General features: G+C 44.3%; 1 protein-coding gene across 1 annotated transcript in view; it reads right to left on the bottom strand.

The window, feature by feature from the left end:
* Window positions 1-11,984, bottom strand: part of LOC311313002 (chloride channel protein 2-like) — a gene marked incomplete at its 5' end in the record, with an annotated part of 240,753 nt that extends 228,769 nt beyond the window's left edge. The window contains one exon of the mRNA XM_084443013.1: window positions 11,934-11,984. Coding sequence (XP_084299139.1) covers window positions 11,934-11,984 — 51 coding nt within the window. The remainder of the gene's footprint in view (window positions 1-11,933) is intronic.
* Between the last annotated feature and the right edge of the window lie 3,901 nt (window positions 11,985-15,885).

Genomic DNA, 15,885 nt, shown 5'->3' on the forward strand with positions numbered 1-15,885 from the left:
GTATACTAGTATGCATAAACCTATGTTTTGCGAATTTAATGGTCTGCCTCCTTCAGAGTTCAACTCGGCAATTAGGCTGTGAAAGCGAGCACGCTTCTTGGAATCTAGTCATAGCCTATTGTTGCACAGATTTCTGTCACGTCTTGACTTTCACAAACCAAATGATTAGGCTACATTAATTAATATGAGCACACTTTAGTGACAATGTGCCGTGCAACCCTGATCATTGAATAGCATAAGTTAAATGACTATAATATTAAAGACCGCGGATGTCAGACGATAGGCTACGTATTACGCGTATACCCTACTAACACAGTGGGTTGCAGCAACGTTGCACATAAGTTGTACTTAGGTAAGTTGTGACAACGTCCATCTAAGGTCGAAAATAACTTTACCCTCCTAAGTCTAATTAGACTTTTCTTCAACGTTGCAGAAACATTGGCAATATGGGTCCCTGCAACATTAAATAACGTTGCAGTGACGTTGGATTAAAGTCCTATTAGGCTAGCATTAGGATTGCAATCGGGCTATCCCGTGACGTCACTGCTTGCTTGGTTCACAGTTAAAGTAGGCAGGATTCTTTGCCAAACTGCTCCTGTCTTTTTTTCTTTTTTTTAATTTTCGCTTATATCCTTCATATTGTACTGTATGTTGAGGTTAATAACGCATCTTAGAAATGTTATTGATTGTATATTTCCCTGTTTGTTATAAATTGAATGCTTTTTCATTAATTAAAAAAAAATCTACAAACTTTTCGGTGTCGACCAAGATATCATTTTTCAAAAGACGTGTCGAGAAATCCCATTCATTCTCTCGGCATTATGGAACGCTTCCACTAGGGGGCGATGAGATACTTTCCCTCCCTATAGATGGGTTCGCCGCCTACGTCACAGCAGAGCGAGCATGCAGCCTCTCTGTAAAAAGGCAAACGAACTCGCCACAGTAGCCAGGAGCTCCGTTTCATGTAGCTAATTATGCCTCAAAGCTGCTGTGCTGTGAACTGTACAAACAGAAAAGGACAAGATGATGGCCTCAGATTCTTCAGCATCCCCTCGAGATGTCACCCTTTTCAGAGGAACCACCGAAAGCTGTGGTTCATCTCTGGTAAGTTATCTAGCTAACGTCACCTCGGTTTTTTTTTCTCATCAAATTACATTGATTTGACCGTTGGTTTAGCTATTTATTTGTTTACTTACCGGTAATATAAGATTTAAGTAAACAGAAGTAACTCATAACCTGCACGCTAAACTAAGTTCAGGAATTGGAAGCCTAATGATAGCTAGCTAACGTTAGCTAATGCTAGCTAGCACGCTACCTAATGCTAGCTAGCTAAGTCAAGGCCCGAACTTGACTAACGTTTAGACAATATTGCAAATACTCCGACAAACTATTGCAAACTATTTTTCTGTTACTGCTGGCTTTGTGTTCGCCGCGAACATTTGCAGAAACATAAGCGAACGGTCTGAGCTGTTAAGTTTTGTGTTAGTTAACGTTACTCTAAAATGGCCGCTGGAAATGTGAATTGTTTGTTTGTTTGACTGCTGAATTTGAGACTCACATTGGGAGCTCGCTCGTGTCAGGCTTTCTAAGGCCATCACGAATCTTAGGCTAATTTTACATAGGCAAAGGTGAAGGCGAAGCCAAGATAATGCTTTATATATTTTCCATTTGTCTGGAAAGTGGGAGACTGAGAACAATGCCACCCACGAGGTAAGCGGGGTACCATGGACAACGTGGTCCATGTAACGTTAGCTCGAAACAAAGATGGAGGCAGCTTTGTTTGCCACATTAGTAGTATCGGTGTGTATTGTTGGAGTTCACGAGTCAAAAAAAGGCGTTCCTGTTAAAACTGCGAGTAGTAACGCGTGATTCACGGGCCTTATACATTTAATCCGTGCACTGCAGTGGCTAATGCCTAAACTAGCTTCATGTTTCCCACACTGATGATTGACCGCCATTGACCGCATCTGTCCTGGGCCGGCAGAGAATCAAAAAAAAAAGAATAGTATAGAATAGTGGCGTGTCACTAATTACTTATCGGCTGTAATGACTTGTTGAATTGTTGTTTTAGTCGCTTCTTCCCCTCTGCCTACTTTCCCATAGGGTCCTTATGTGTTTATAAACTTAATATTTTTTTGTTTATTGGGCAGACTGTATTGCAGTGTGGAGTTTCTGGGGGAGGACACTGTGTCGGTTGTCCCAGTATCCTGGCTCTCCAAAAAGGATGGGGTAAGAACATGTTTGTGTGAACAATGTTTCTGATTGGTGGGCTACTTTTCAATTGTACAGGGAAGCGGGTACTAATGGTTTCACTCACAATTGCAGATGTGTTCCTGGCCAATGAATGAGTCAGCCAACGGATAAAGAGCTGTGTGGAACCTAACCCTGGATGGGCGCTCCACAGAGTCCGGGTTTTCCCAAAGTCCACAACTGGTACTGTTTGCATTTTAAGCTATTAAAAAATACTGATAGGGGTGGGGGGAAGATCATGACTCATTATTCTGAGGAAAAAAGGATGGCTGAAATGTATTGATTATGGTACTTTATGCACACAGATCATTACGAAGGTGCCAGGCTCATGGCAAAAGTCTTTGAGCAGCAGTCGTCAATGGACGAGTGCCAAGACGTTCGAAAGAGACGGCGCAACACACGCTATCACTCCAGTGACGAAGGTAATATACTAAAGTGCATTCAACAGTCCCAAAAGAGTAGTACTTTTGAAATCGAGTAATCTGAGCTAATTTACTGATATTCCACTAGATATTCCAAGCCCCGGGCAGCCATTGGTCCCCACTATGCAGGCCAAAGACCAGGTGCCGGAGTTGAAAGGCCTCTGCCAGCGGTCCAGTACAATCCACGTGTGCTGTACAATCCAGGTATGCATGTTTGTGTTGAAATGAAATGTCTATGCCTACTGCACACTGATAGTTTGACTATTTTTTATTTATTTTGAATACCATTTTACTCATCTTGCAGATTTTCCAAGCTTGTCCCATGTGGGCGAGCGGGGCCCAGGCCCCATGTATAGCACACCAGCCAGATCATACAGCACCCCAGCCAGACCAGGTAAGAGTGGCATGTACTGCTGTGGTGTCTACCTGTCTTGTCTTTATTTAGTTTCCCTCCAAATGCCAGAAGCCAAAGCCAACACCATAAAGTTTCCTGCTAATCCCTTTAGGTTCAGTTAGCTCTGTGATTGGCTTTTTTAGATTGAATACCATTTACTCATCTTGCAGATTTTCCGAGCTCATCCCCTGTGAGTGAAAACCATGCGAGCCCAGGCTTCATGTATAGCACCCCAGCCAGACCAGGTAAGAGTGGCATGTACTGGTGTTGTGATGTCTACCTGTTAATTTCTTAATTTATTTTCCTTCAAATGCCAGAAGCCAAAGCATGCTGCCAACACCATACAGTTTCCTGCTAATCCCTTTCCTTTATCCTTTTTGTTTTTCAGTTAGGTCTGTGATGCCGTCGCCCAAGAAAACGGCTCCATCACCATTGACTCCATGTACCCCTCTACCTAATCGATGCTGCTCTGCAGATGCTGGTATGGGACTACTTCATGTTGCATGCAGGGATATATTTTGAGTTTCATTTAGTTTTATGTCAATGTTCTTATAGCCAGATCTGTGTTTATCTAGATTTCCAGAGGTCTGTACATCAGCAGTTCTCAGAGATGCGGGAGCAACTCCGTGAGCTTGCACAGACTGTGAGGGAACTGGCCCAGAGCACGCGGCCTGTGGAGTCTGGAGCCCAGGGAGAAGTGCTGGATGTACTGAACCCTGCCCAAACGGACGAGGAGCTGCAGGTCTGTGAGGCCAGGTTGAAGGACCGGGAACATCAGAGGAAGATGGTGAGTGTCTGCAGGGCGGAACTTTGTCTTATTTTTGCAGTGCAGGGAAGGGTACAGTAAATGACTGTCTTTGTTTTGCAGACACAATACCTAGGTGCCATTGGTGGCAGAGACTTGGCGGACACAGTCCGGCGGGTGCTGTCAGCTGTAGCCACACATGCGGTGTGGAGCGCCTACAGTGTGCACGGGAAGAAGGGGAAGAAGCCACTGAAGAGTATGACACTCTTCAATGTTGACACGTAAGAAATGGTTCATATTTTGAATATTTTTTAATACATCGTCTTTGTTCCATGACCGATGTGAATTGAAACCATTACCTTTCTTGATAACTTAAAGGTGCAGTGATGGTCTCCATGCCAAAGGCTACGATGGCGGAGGTGGCCGCCCAGCTGCATTGAAACATGCCCCTGCTAAATGCAGAAGGGTAAGTGATGTCTTTTTTTTTTGGTTTCTCCTACCCAGTGACACTGCATGGTTCCAAAGATTGTGTACCACTTTTTTGTGCATGTATGTGCGTTGTGTATTTACGGCCATTTCATTGTGTCTTTAGGTATCTGCAGAAGTCCGCCTGAGCACAGCCCATCCAAGAACAGTCCATCTGAGCACTCCCCAGCATTCTGATGAGGAAGACTTCCCTTCCTAGCTGCCCCCCAGCCCAACTGACGCCCATCTGAGCACAGACCCCCCCCCCCCAGCCTATCTGAGCACAGCCTGCCATTTTTTTGTAAATAACGGTTTTTGTATTTTTTTTTTTAAATCCTTTTTTTTTTTTTACTTGTTTATCATGTTGCAGGCCAGACATTGTGTACTTTTTTAATAAAATAAATTGTTCTTGACTGAATGGTGTTGTGTCATAACTTTTGTACCATAATTTTGCTTGCTGCATTGACTATGACATTAATAGGCTCTTTGCACAAGCTACACTACTTCCTGACACTCTACAGGCGTATTTCTTTCCTGTCCTATACTAGTGGTTGGAAGTGATTGATCAGGTGTGCTGCACACCGGATTCATCGCTATTGCTATCCAATAGTATAGGATGGTAAAGAAATATGCCTGTAGAGTTTCAGGAAGTAGTGGAGCTTGTGCAAGGAGCTGATTTGCTTTGTAATGCAAATTATATATGTAGCCAACGGAAGTGTAGACCACGTTGCAGCAACGTAACATTGGCTGTCCTACCTGTCACAATAGAAGTCATTGGCTGTCCTACCTGTCACAATAGAAGTCAGTGGCTGTCCTACCTGTCACAATAGAAGTCGGTGGCTGTCCAACCTGTCACAATAGACGTCAGTGGCTGTCCTACCTGTCAAATTAGAAGTCAGTGGCTGTCCTACCTGTCACAATATAAGTTTGTGGCTGTCCTACCTGTCGCAATAGAAGTCAGTGGCTGTCCTCAATGTCACAATAGAAGTCAGTGGCAATCCTAACTGTGACAATAGAAGTCAGTGGCTGTCCTACCTGTCACAATAAAGGTCAGTGGCTGTCCTACAGTACCTGTCACAGTAGAAGTCAGTGGCTGTCCTACCTGTCACAATAAAAGTCAGTGGCTGTTCTCACTGTCACAATAGAAGTCAGTGGCTATCCTAACTGTCACAATAGAAGTCAGTGGCTGTGCTACTTGACACAATAGAAGTCAGTGGCTGTCCTACCTATCACAATAAAGGTCAGTGGCTGTCCTACAGTACCTGTCACAGTAGAAGTCAGTGGCTGTCCTACCTGTCACAATAGAAGTCAGTGGCTGTCCTACCTGTCACAATAAAAGTCAGTGGCTGTCCTACCTGTCACAATAGAAGTCAGTGGCTGTCCTACCTGTCACAATAGAAGTCAGTGGCTGTCCTACCTGTCACAATAGACGTCAGTGGCTGTTCTACCTGTCACAATAGAAGTCAGTGGCTGTCCTACATGTTATAATAGAAGTCCGTGGCTGTCCTACCAGTCACAATAGAAGTTAGTGGCTGTTCTCACTGTCACAATATAAGTCAGTGGCTGTCCTACCTGTCACAATAGATGTCAGTGGCTGTCCTACCTGTCACAATAGAAGTCAGTGGCTGTCCTACCTGTCACAATAGAAGTCATTGGCTGTCCTACCTGTCACAATAGAAGTCAGTGGCTGTCCTACCTGTCACAATAGAAGTCAGTGGCTGTTCTACCTGTCACAATAGAAGTCGGTGGCTGTCCAACCTGTCACAATAGAAGTCAGTGGCTGTTCTACCTGTCACAATAGAAGTCGGTGGCTGTCCAACCTGTCACAATAGACGTCAGTGGCTGTCCTACCTGTCAAATTAGAAGTCAGTGGCTGTCCTACCTGTCACAATATAAGTTTGTGGCAGTCCTACCTGTCGCAATAGAAGTCAGTGGCTGTCCTCAATGTCACAATAGAAGTCAGTGGCTGTCCTCAATGTCACAATAGAAGTCAGTGGCTATCCTAACTGTGACAATAGAAGTCAGTGGCTGTGCTACTTGACACAATAGAAGTCAGTGGCTGTCCTACCTGTCACAATAAAGGTCAGTGGCTGTCCTACAGTACCTGTCACAGTAGAAGTCAGTGGCTGTCCTACCTGTCACAATAGAAGTCAGTGGCTGTCCTACCTGTCACAATAAAAGTCAGTGACTGTCCTACCTGTCACAATAGAAGTCAGTGGCTGTCATACCTGTCACAATAGAAGTCAGTGGCTGTCCTACCCGTCACAATAAAAGTCAGTGGATGTCCTACCTGTCACAATAGAAGTCAGTGGCTATCCTACCTGTCACAATATAAGTTAGTGGCTGTCCTACCTGTCGCAATAGAAGTCAGTGGCTGTCCTCACTGTCACAATAGACGTCAGTGGCTGTTATACCTGTCACAATAGAAGTCCGTGGCTGTCCTACCTGTCACAATAGAAGTCAGTGGCTGTCACAATAGAAGTCAGTGGCTATCCTACCTGTCACAATAGAAGTCAGTGGCTGTCCTCACTGTCACAATAGAAGTCAGTGGCTGTCCTCACTGTCGCAATAGAAGTCGGTGGCTGTCCTCACTGTCACAATATAAGTCAGTGGCTGTCCTCACTGTCGCAATAGAAGTCAGTGGCTGTCCTCACTGTCACAATAGAAGTCAGTGGCTGTCCTCACTCTCACAATAGAAGTCAGTGGCTGTCCTACATGATACAATAGAAGTCAGTGGCTGTCCTACCAGTCACAATAGAATTCAGTGGCTGTTGTCAATGTCACAATAGAAGTCAGTGGCTGTCCACCTGTCACAATAAAAGTCAGTGGCTGTCCTCACTGTCACAATAGAAGTCAGTGGCTGTCCTACCTGTCACAATAGAAGTCAGTGGCTGTCCTACCTGTCACAATAGAAGTCAGTGGCTGTCCTACCTGTCACAATAGAAGTCAGTGGCTGTCCTACCTGTCACAATAGAAGTCAGTGGCTGGCCTCACTGTCACAATAGAAGTCAGTGGCTGTCCTACCTGTCACAATAGAAGTCAGTGGCTGTTCTCACTGCCACAATAGAAGTCAGTGGCTGTCCTAACTGTCACAATAGAAGTCAGTGGCTGTTCTCACTGTCACAATAGAAGTCAGTGGCTGTCCCAACTGTCACAATAGAAGTCAGTGGCTGTCCTCACTGTCACAATAGAAGTCAGTGGCTGTCCTCACTGTCACAATAGACGTCAGTGGCTGTTCTCCCTGTCACAATAGAAGTCAGTGGCTGTCCTCACTCTCACAATAGAAGTCAGTGGCTGTCCTCACTCTCACAATAGAAGTCAGTGGCTGTCCTACATGATACAATAGAAGTCAGTGGCTGTCCTACCAGTCACTATAGAATTCAGTGGCTGTTCTCAATGTCACAATAGAAGTCCATGGCTGTCCACCTGTCACAATAGACGTCAGTGGCTGTCCTCACTGTCTCAATAGAAGTCAGTGGCTGTCCTACCTGTCACAATAGAAGTCTGTGGCTGTCCTACCTGTCAAAATATAAGTTAGTGGCTGTCCTACCTGTCGCAATAGAAGTTATACTTATACGTTATACTTATCTTGAATACATTTGTAGACTGCTATTCTATTTCTTGCCAGACCCTTATCTTGAATACATTTGTAGATTACTATTATATTTCTTGCCAGACCGTTATCTTGAATAGATTTGTAGACTACTATTCTATGTCTTGCCAGACAGTTATCTTGAATACATTTGTAGACTACTATTCTATTTGGGGCAAGCAGGAAATGGAGTTTGAGACTGGTGTAGATGTTCGTCCATGTGGGCTTACTAGCTCCATCAGGCCCCAGAGGAGAAGAGGGTGTTCAGCAGACTGTAGAACGGACCGGGACCACAGAGACACGGACTGAACGGCATCCATCTGGGATGCGTCTCTCTCTCCTTCTCTCTCCCTTCCTATCCTTCTCTCTCTCCCTCCCTCTTCCCCCCCCCCCTCTCTCTCTCCCTCTCTCTCATTCTCTCCCTCTGAGATATACAGAAAGAAATAAAGAGAGACAGAAACAGAGAGAGAGAGAGAGAGAGAGAGAAGCCCATATAAATGGAAATGGGGTCATGGGGACATGTCTTGAGGAGATGAGGCCAGGACCCCAGAGTTCCATTCACCGACTTGCCGACCATATCCTACCCCTCATTCTACAACCACTAGGCTCGGCCCCAATACTTTCAGACTGGCTTCCTTCCCCTGTCTCTTTGTCTCCTTCCATCCGGGAATATCAGCTCTGCAGATTGATTGTGCGGACACGCCCCATGCTGGATCAAAGGCTTTGTCACACTTGTTACAGCCTTTATTTCATCTATGACGCGTTCAAACGCTCTTTTGTTGAAGTTGTCACACAGTATTTGTCACAATCTTTCACAGAATTAAAAGTTAACGTCATTCTTTGAGAGGTCATTTGGTTTTGGTCTAAGTGTTTGTGTTCATGCCTACTAATCTCAGCACCATTGTTGATGACTTATTCATCATGGTCTTTTGGAACAAGGTGAAAAGCCCTTGGTGGGATTGATTGGTCTTTCAGAAAGAGGTGACCTGTTGTTGTGAAACCCTTCAGTTGATCCTTATCTGGAACCCCAACAAACCTATTCACAACTCTTGTGTAAATGTTCCCTTTCTCCTGCCACACACACACACGGGTCAAGGAGCTGATAACCCCACATAAGGAATGATGGAGTGAATGATGAAATAATAGTGAGAGAGAGAGAGGGAGAGAGAGAGAGAGAGAGAGAGAGAGAGAGAGAGAGAGAGAGAGAGAAAGAGAGACCAGTGAAGGGGGGGAAATTCTGTTATTGCTCTAGATGATGACATCAAACGAGCTGGCGGCTACATGAAAACCAAACTAGGAAAGCAAGGGGATCAACAGGCAAATAACATTCGGTTACAAATTAGCTTGTTGCCCAGCTAGATTCACACACACGCACACACACGCACGCACACACACGCACCTTTGCAACCAGCCCAGTGGACACAAGAGCTACATCGCTTCTTGTTGATAACCTAGTTTCCATAAGGCAGACATGTCATATAAAAGTCCGAATCGTCACCTCTCAGGCATTCCTACGGCCAAACTCAGCCATGAAGTGACCGATGTTGAGGAAAGACTGATGTTTACAAGATGGCTGCCAGTCAACGCTGACAGCTCTAGACCCCCCTCCCCCACAGACAGGCCTCAAGGTTGTCCTCCGGTTCACTAGCCACAGCTCCCTTATCTCTCTACCGCCGACTCCGATAGCTCTTATCTGACCCAATGAACAATGTCTCCTTGTATACTCGCTCTCACACACACACACACACACACACACACTCAATCATCAATCACTTACTCCACAAGCCAGGACCCAGTACTGAAGTTAAAGACATATCATCACAACCACCGAGCCATCAGGGTCTAAGCTTCTAAAGAGGACATCATTACTGTACCTGAGACACACACACACACACCCACAGCCCATTTACCCGATCCAAGCCATAAGAGCAATATAACAATCGAGCAGCAAACTCAGCCAGAGAGGACAGCTCTCAGGCCTCAGGAGGCCGACTGCGCCGCGGCAGTGCATCATGCTTCAGAAAACCTCGGCCTCCGAGGAATACGCCGGGAATGCCGGCGGAGCAAGGAGCCGGGACGCTCCCGTATCCGGAGGAGGCTGATACGATTATCAGCCCATTTCTCAATAATGACCCCTGGGAATAATTAGACCATTCACTTAGGTCTCTATGGAAATCTCCTGAGGTATTGAAGCTCTATGGAGGATGAGAGGGGAGTGTGCGAGAGGCCGCAAAGGGCGAGAGAGAGAGATAGCACCTGAAATTCAAAGAGACAAGATGACAGAGAGCCAGAGGTGGTTGAGGGTGAGAACGTGTGGCAGGGCGCCATGTTCTAAAAGGAGGACTGTGGAGACAGACGAGCGTATTCTCATCCAATACAGTTAAAATAAGATAGTGTGGTTTAAGAGGTAGAACACAGAACTGCACAATGGACAAAAACAGAGTGTGGTTTGTCACTCTCATTACAAGTTAGAATTACTTCTCATAAGTAGTCGTTTCTTTCAGTTTGACCTCCTACAAGATGCCCCCCACAACCTCCTCTGCTAATGTTGGACAAAGCAACCAAGTCATGGTGGCCCACGGGTGTCTGAAAGGGAGGCAGAGAAAGAAAGAAAGAAAGAAAGAAAGAAAGAAAGAAAGAAAGAAAGAAAGAAAGAAAGAAAGAAAGAAAGAAAGAAAGAAAGAAAGAAAGAAAGAAAGAAAGAAAGAAAGAAAGAAAGAAAGAAGGGGCTTTATGGAAATGGTTTTTTTATGACTATACTAGAGCTGGGCTTGCCAGCGCGCGGAGCACGAGACCCGCGAGGGTGACAGAGCGTCCAGCGCTGAATCAGCGGCTCGAGCGTTGTGTAATCTCCCTCAACATAGAGAGAGAGAGAGAGAGGGGGGGGATTAACCCTGCGAGGGGAAGTCTCTATACAAAGAAACTTTTAAAGAGATGAAAAAAAACCTGTATTCAGGTTAGCCAATTGCGCGTTTGAGTGGGTCTCTTAATTTAAAGCCTCATAAATTTGCTATTGTGGTGGTATATACCTACAGTGTGACAATAAAGGCCCAAAGATGGCTGTACAAAGGTTTTCAGGGAATGTCCATCCACCACTCCTGACAAGCAGTTCAAGCCGCACAACTTCACCCATTAATTCCGCGGGGCATAGAATGGGGCGACCGCGAGGCGCACTAGGGCAGCTCGTTTCCATACGAAACCACACCAAAGAGCGCTTTTGATTTCTATTCAAAGCAGTGTGCCCGCGCTCAGAGGAAGCACTTGACTGGTTATATAAACCCAGTCGAGAAACTGCTTAGATATCTGGGGCGGCATGCCTGCGCAACGATCTCACTATTTCAGACTTTGCTTCAGGCGGTCGGCTGTTTGAGCCCATGCACCTGTTAAACTGTCCAGCGCAATGACAGAAGGCTAATGTCAAATGAGCCTATTTTTGAGACTAGGTGGCTTCAGGCTTTCTTGACACGTGGTCAATGAAAACATCATTCAAATAAACAATTTTAACTGTGTAGCCGTTTGCAGCGAAGAAAGTTGACATACAGCAATGTCGAGCATACATCTCGACTTTACCACCATGCACTAGGCACCCATTGTTGGGAACATGGAAGACGGTATATGCAACCCACGCACAGTTGCACTAGGCACACGCCTTGTGTGGAGACGGGATGGACAGATACTCCCACTATATGTAGGCTATTCTAGTCAGCCTGGTAGTCTGCAGAGAGAGAAGCATTGTTCTGGCCAAATCCAGATGTTTTGACAATAGCCCCATTGCCACAGAACTGCATTTTTGTGCTAATTAGCCTACATGATAAAAACAGACCAGCTAGAGACAGTGAAACATCTTGAGTGTCACTTTGAGGAAATGCAATAGTCAATAGGAAATACAATAATCATAGGTGTCGTAGCCTAACTCACTCACAAAACTAAAGAGCTGCGGGGGTGTAGGCTACGTAAACGTTTAGCCTACTCACTTCAGCAGACGACAATGGCTCCGACAAGAGCCACGGGCGGGACACGTCTGTCTACTTTGTAACGAGTTTAAGTGGCAACAAGTTAACTTACCAGAGTTTGCTCATACTGTAACGCCCGCTGATCCGTTCCGTCCCCGGCCATGGCTGCGCTGTCCTCACGCTACCCGGCAGAAATGCCAGCGAGAGATGAAGGAGGTGAATTATTTGAGGTTTGAGTGGCAAAGAAGTGTTTGGGAGCAGTTACAACGTTGAGGTAATTAACGTTCCGTGAAGCTCTGAGAGTTCGCCAGTGGAACTCGAACTTAAAAATGCTGTAAAATAGTGTTCAGTCATTTTATATCCCCAAATCTCTTCCAGCATCCACACTGCGAGGCGGGACTTGTGTGGTTGGCGTGGTATGACTCACCCCTCTACCGTGCATGAATGGTACAGTCTGTTTTCTGAAGTTTCCCCGAGCAAAAGTTCAAGTGCAGTGAACGCAGCCTGTTTGCTCGGCTTCAGGTGGTCAATAGTTTATTTTCAGACTGCTTACCACGTTTAGATGGTGATTTATTAAAGTACGCGGGATATTTGCTGAATCGCATCGCTTTTGCGTGGTTAATGTTTGATAATCGATGAGTCCCAGTGGATTCACTGACGAATGTTATCCGACAGGTAAGAGGGAGGTCCTCTGGCGCTACCATCTGAGAGAAACGGTGGGGGCGGGGGCTGGATCGTGTACTTTAAATTATGTTATTGTAGAGCGCGTGGGACATCACGTGTTCAGATCTGCGGACTAATGACCGCAAGTTACAGTATTTCGATTCTCCAACGGAAAACCCCAAATAAAAACATTGTGTCTACTTATGTATTTTGCTTATCTCGTTTTATGTCATGCAAGAAGTCTATTCTGGACTATGCATTGGATTGCCTGGGCAGTTGATTTCATTTCAAGTGTTGCTGCAACACAAATTGGGAAAAAAATACTTCTTACTTAAAAACTGCCTTCTAATATCGAGCTTGTGGCTTTAGGATGCATTCTACAATCCTATTCCATGCACTAAATTAATGTTTGGCAGGGCAGGTTTCAAACATACTACCCCTGCTCTGCAGCCAGCCCTGTGCTCCAAATAGGGATATTCCATTTGGAGGTGTGAGGTGTGGCCTTATAAAGGTCGCTGCACTAGCTACACCAAACAGACCATCCCTCCACTGACACCAATGTACCTGTAGTGTTTATCAAGGTAGGTTTTGAACCAACAATCCCTGCTCTGCAACCTCAGAACCAAAGTTCAGTTCCTTCAAGTCGCACAGAAACGGAGATCATCTAACTTCCATAGTTTGACATATTTCCGACACAAACAAGCTATGAGGGTGGGACATAATGTTTAGAGGAATTTGATTGGAACATTGACAAGTGGACGGGGACAGATTCGATCGAAGGATAGTGTTGATTGACGGGTGGATGTTGTGAGATTATTGGCCTAAAATCTAAGGCTGTGTTCCGAATCGCATACTACCCTACTATATAATATGCCAAAACAGGATGTAGTATGTCCCAATACATAGTATGCCACATGCAGTATGGCAAAAATACCAGGATGTCCTACTACATCCGGTCGTATTTTGCAGTAGGCTATGCAAGCCAGCAGGCTGTTCTGGCTATTCTGACTATAGATATGAACACGAGATGACTCGTAATGGATTGAGCGGCACAAAATACGGCCACCATATTGGTCCGGTACCGCTGTCACATGACAACCGCTCTCCTCAGCAGTTTCAGTCAGTAAAAGTAACCCTGCATCAAGAGATAACTCTCGAAGATAGGTAGAAACAAATATTTTTGTTTTTGAACTATCCATAACAGTCAAATAACATAAATAATAATAACATAAAAAAAGAATGTCGCGTTATGGACAGCGACGGATGTGGGCAAATTTCAAGGCGCAATGTTATGACAAGGTAGTATGTCCCAATTGGATGCCTACTGCTTGCAAAGTACGTACTTTCTAATGGCAGCTGTAGTAGGTACTGGTAGTAGGAAGTAGAAGTATGCAATTCGGAACGCAGCCAAGGTACCTGTTGTTGTAATTGCACGTGACCTACCGTTTTCCAGGAAGTAAGTAATTATATACTTTGATATAAGATTACAACAAAAGTAGAATTTTGTAATTTTTTAGGCATACATCGTTGAATAGGTGAACACTATGACCAATTATGTGAACCAAAATAGGACAGAATGCTTTTTTCATTTCTGTGCAACTTTCAGTCACTATAGTCTAGGATGACTTCTCAGGAATTTCACCTTGAGACTGTTTTGTTGTTATGCTTGAGACTGTTCTGTTGTTATGCTGGTTTGATGTTCTTAGATGAATTCACATTTTCAGGTGACTGCAAAACAATAAACATTATTATCAGAAACAACAACGCTGTTGGAATGAACAGGCTATCCTTACACCTCCGATTGTGTGTGTTTGTGTGTGTGTGTGTGTGTGTGTGTGTGTGTGTGTGTGTGTGTGTGTAAAGACATGGCAGATTCAAATAGTGGTTAATGATTGGAGATGTGCTGCTTTGTTTCACATTAGTCAGTTACACCATGTATTGTTTCTTGGTGGAAATCGTAGTAATGACCTTTTCAAGGTTAAGCTGACCCACTATTTGAGTCTCTCTCTCTCTCTCTCTCTCTCTTTCTCTCCATACTCTTAATAATCCCCAGGGGTGGAATTTCTGATGAGTAATAAACATTGAATGATTTATTCCTACACAACCTTATCAAGTCCAAAAAGCTTTAAAACTGCACCCTGTGTGTTAGTCTGAACATTCCAGCACACCTTATTGCCAGGTACTGTACGTGTTAGTTCCCATACCTGTCTTACCCTATTTTCCTCATATCTGACTACAGTGTCACAGTATGATGCAGTCAATCAGACAGCTTAATACGGAAAGCCAATCAGTCTATGTGAGCATCTGTCTGCCAACCAGTTTGTTTCAGAGAGTGAGTGAATAGATCAGGCCTTGAGCCAGGGGATACACACATACAGAATGTTGACTTAGCAACCAACACAAAACATTGAAATGGATAGTAATTGGTCTTTTAACTCAACTTGTATTTATGTGTCTCTGTGTGTATTAATGATTTTGTGAACACCCCTTTGAACATTCATGTGTGTGTGTGTTTGTGTGATTTTAGAATGTGTTCAACACAAATATTTAATGTTAGTCCCTCAATCAATACCTCTTTCAAAGAAGACTAGCATATCAAATTGCTCAAACACTTTGTCAGTATGCTGTTGGCAATCCCCAGTCCAAACAGAGAGTTGGGGAGAAGAAGTGGGTACATTCTTTGAATAGCCGGTGGAGAATGGAGGTCAATGGTTATGTAAGGACAGATATAGATAAGTGACATTTTACCCTGAGGCTGCTTTTATGTCAAGATAATTATGTAACAGACATCAGAATGGAATATTGACCAATAAGGTAAATAAGAACAGTTACTAGGTGAGCAACATTTTACCTGCTTTTCGGTCCCAGTTATGTAACAGCATCATGGAATATAAACAATGATCAGTGGTAAAATGTTACCTATTTGAATTGTATATCACATATGTGCCTAGCTATATACTCAGTAGAAGAGTAGATATGCAACACGTCAGAATATTCAGATTGCCTGTAATACTCAGCGATAGATTTTTTAGTTTCATTCTTCTTGTTCAGACATCTAACAGTTGTTTAAATTTTCCATGTTATCTTAAGAAAGGTTAAGAAGAAAGAAATTAACCTGGAATTAGAAAGTATGCTTCAAGTTTTGCAATTTATGGCATAGTAAATTTAGAGGCTGGGGATTAAGGATTCAGATTAAGGAAATGAGACAAATAAAGGTGGCCAATCTAGACATTTGAGATGAACCCATGGAGACTTCTTGCTTGACGATGTTGCACTTAATACCAACTGCCGCCCTAACCAAGTTTCAAATGAATTGTTATGAGGTGATATGCAGTTCAATGAATCAGCATTAAGCGGTCTGAGCATGCTTAAATGTGGCACCATTTTCAATGGTCTGGAGG

The sequence above is a fragment of the Borostomias antarcticus genome, assembly GCF_949987555.1.
Source record: "Borostomias antarcticus genome assembly, chromosome: 1".
Taxonomy (NCBI): Eukaryota; Metazoa; Chordata; class Actinopteri; order Stomiiformes; family Stomiidae; genus Borostomias; species Borostomias antarcticus.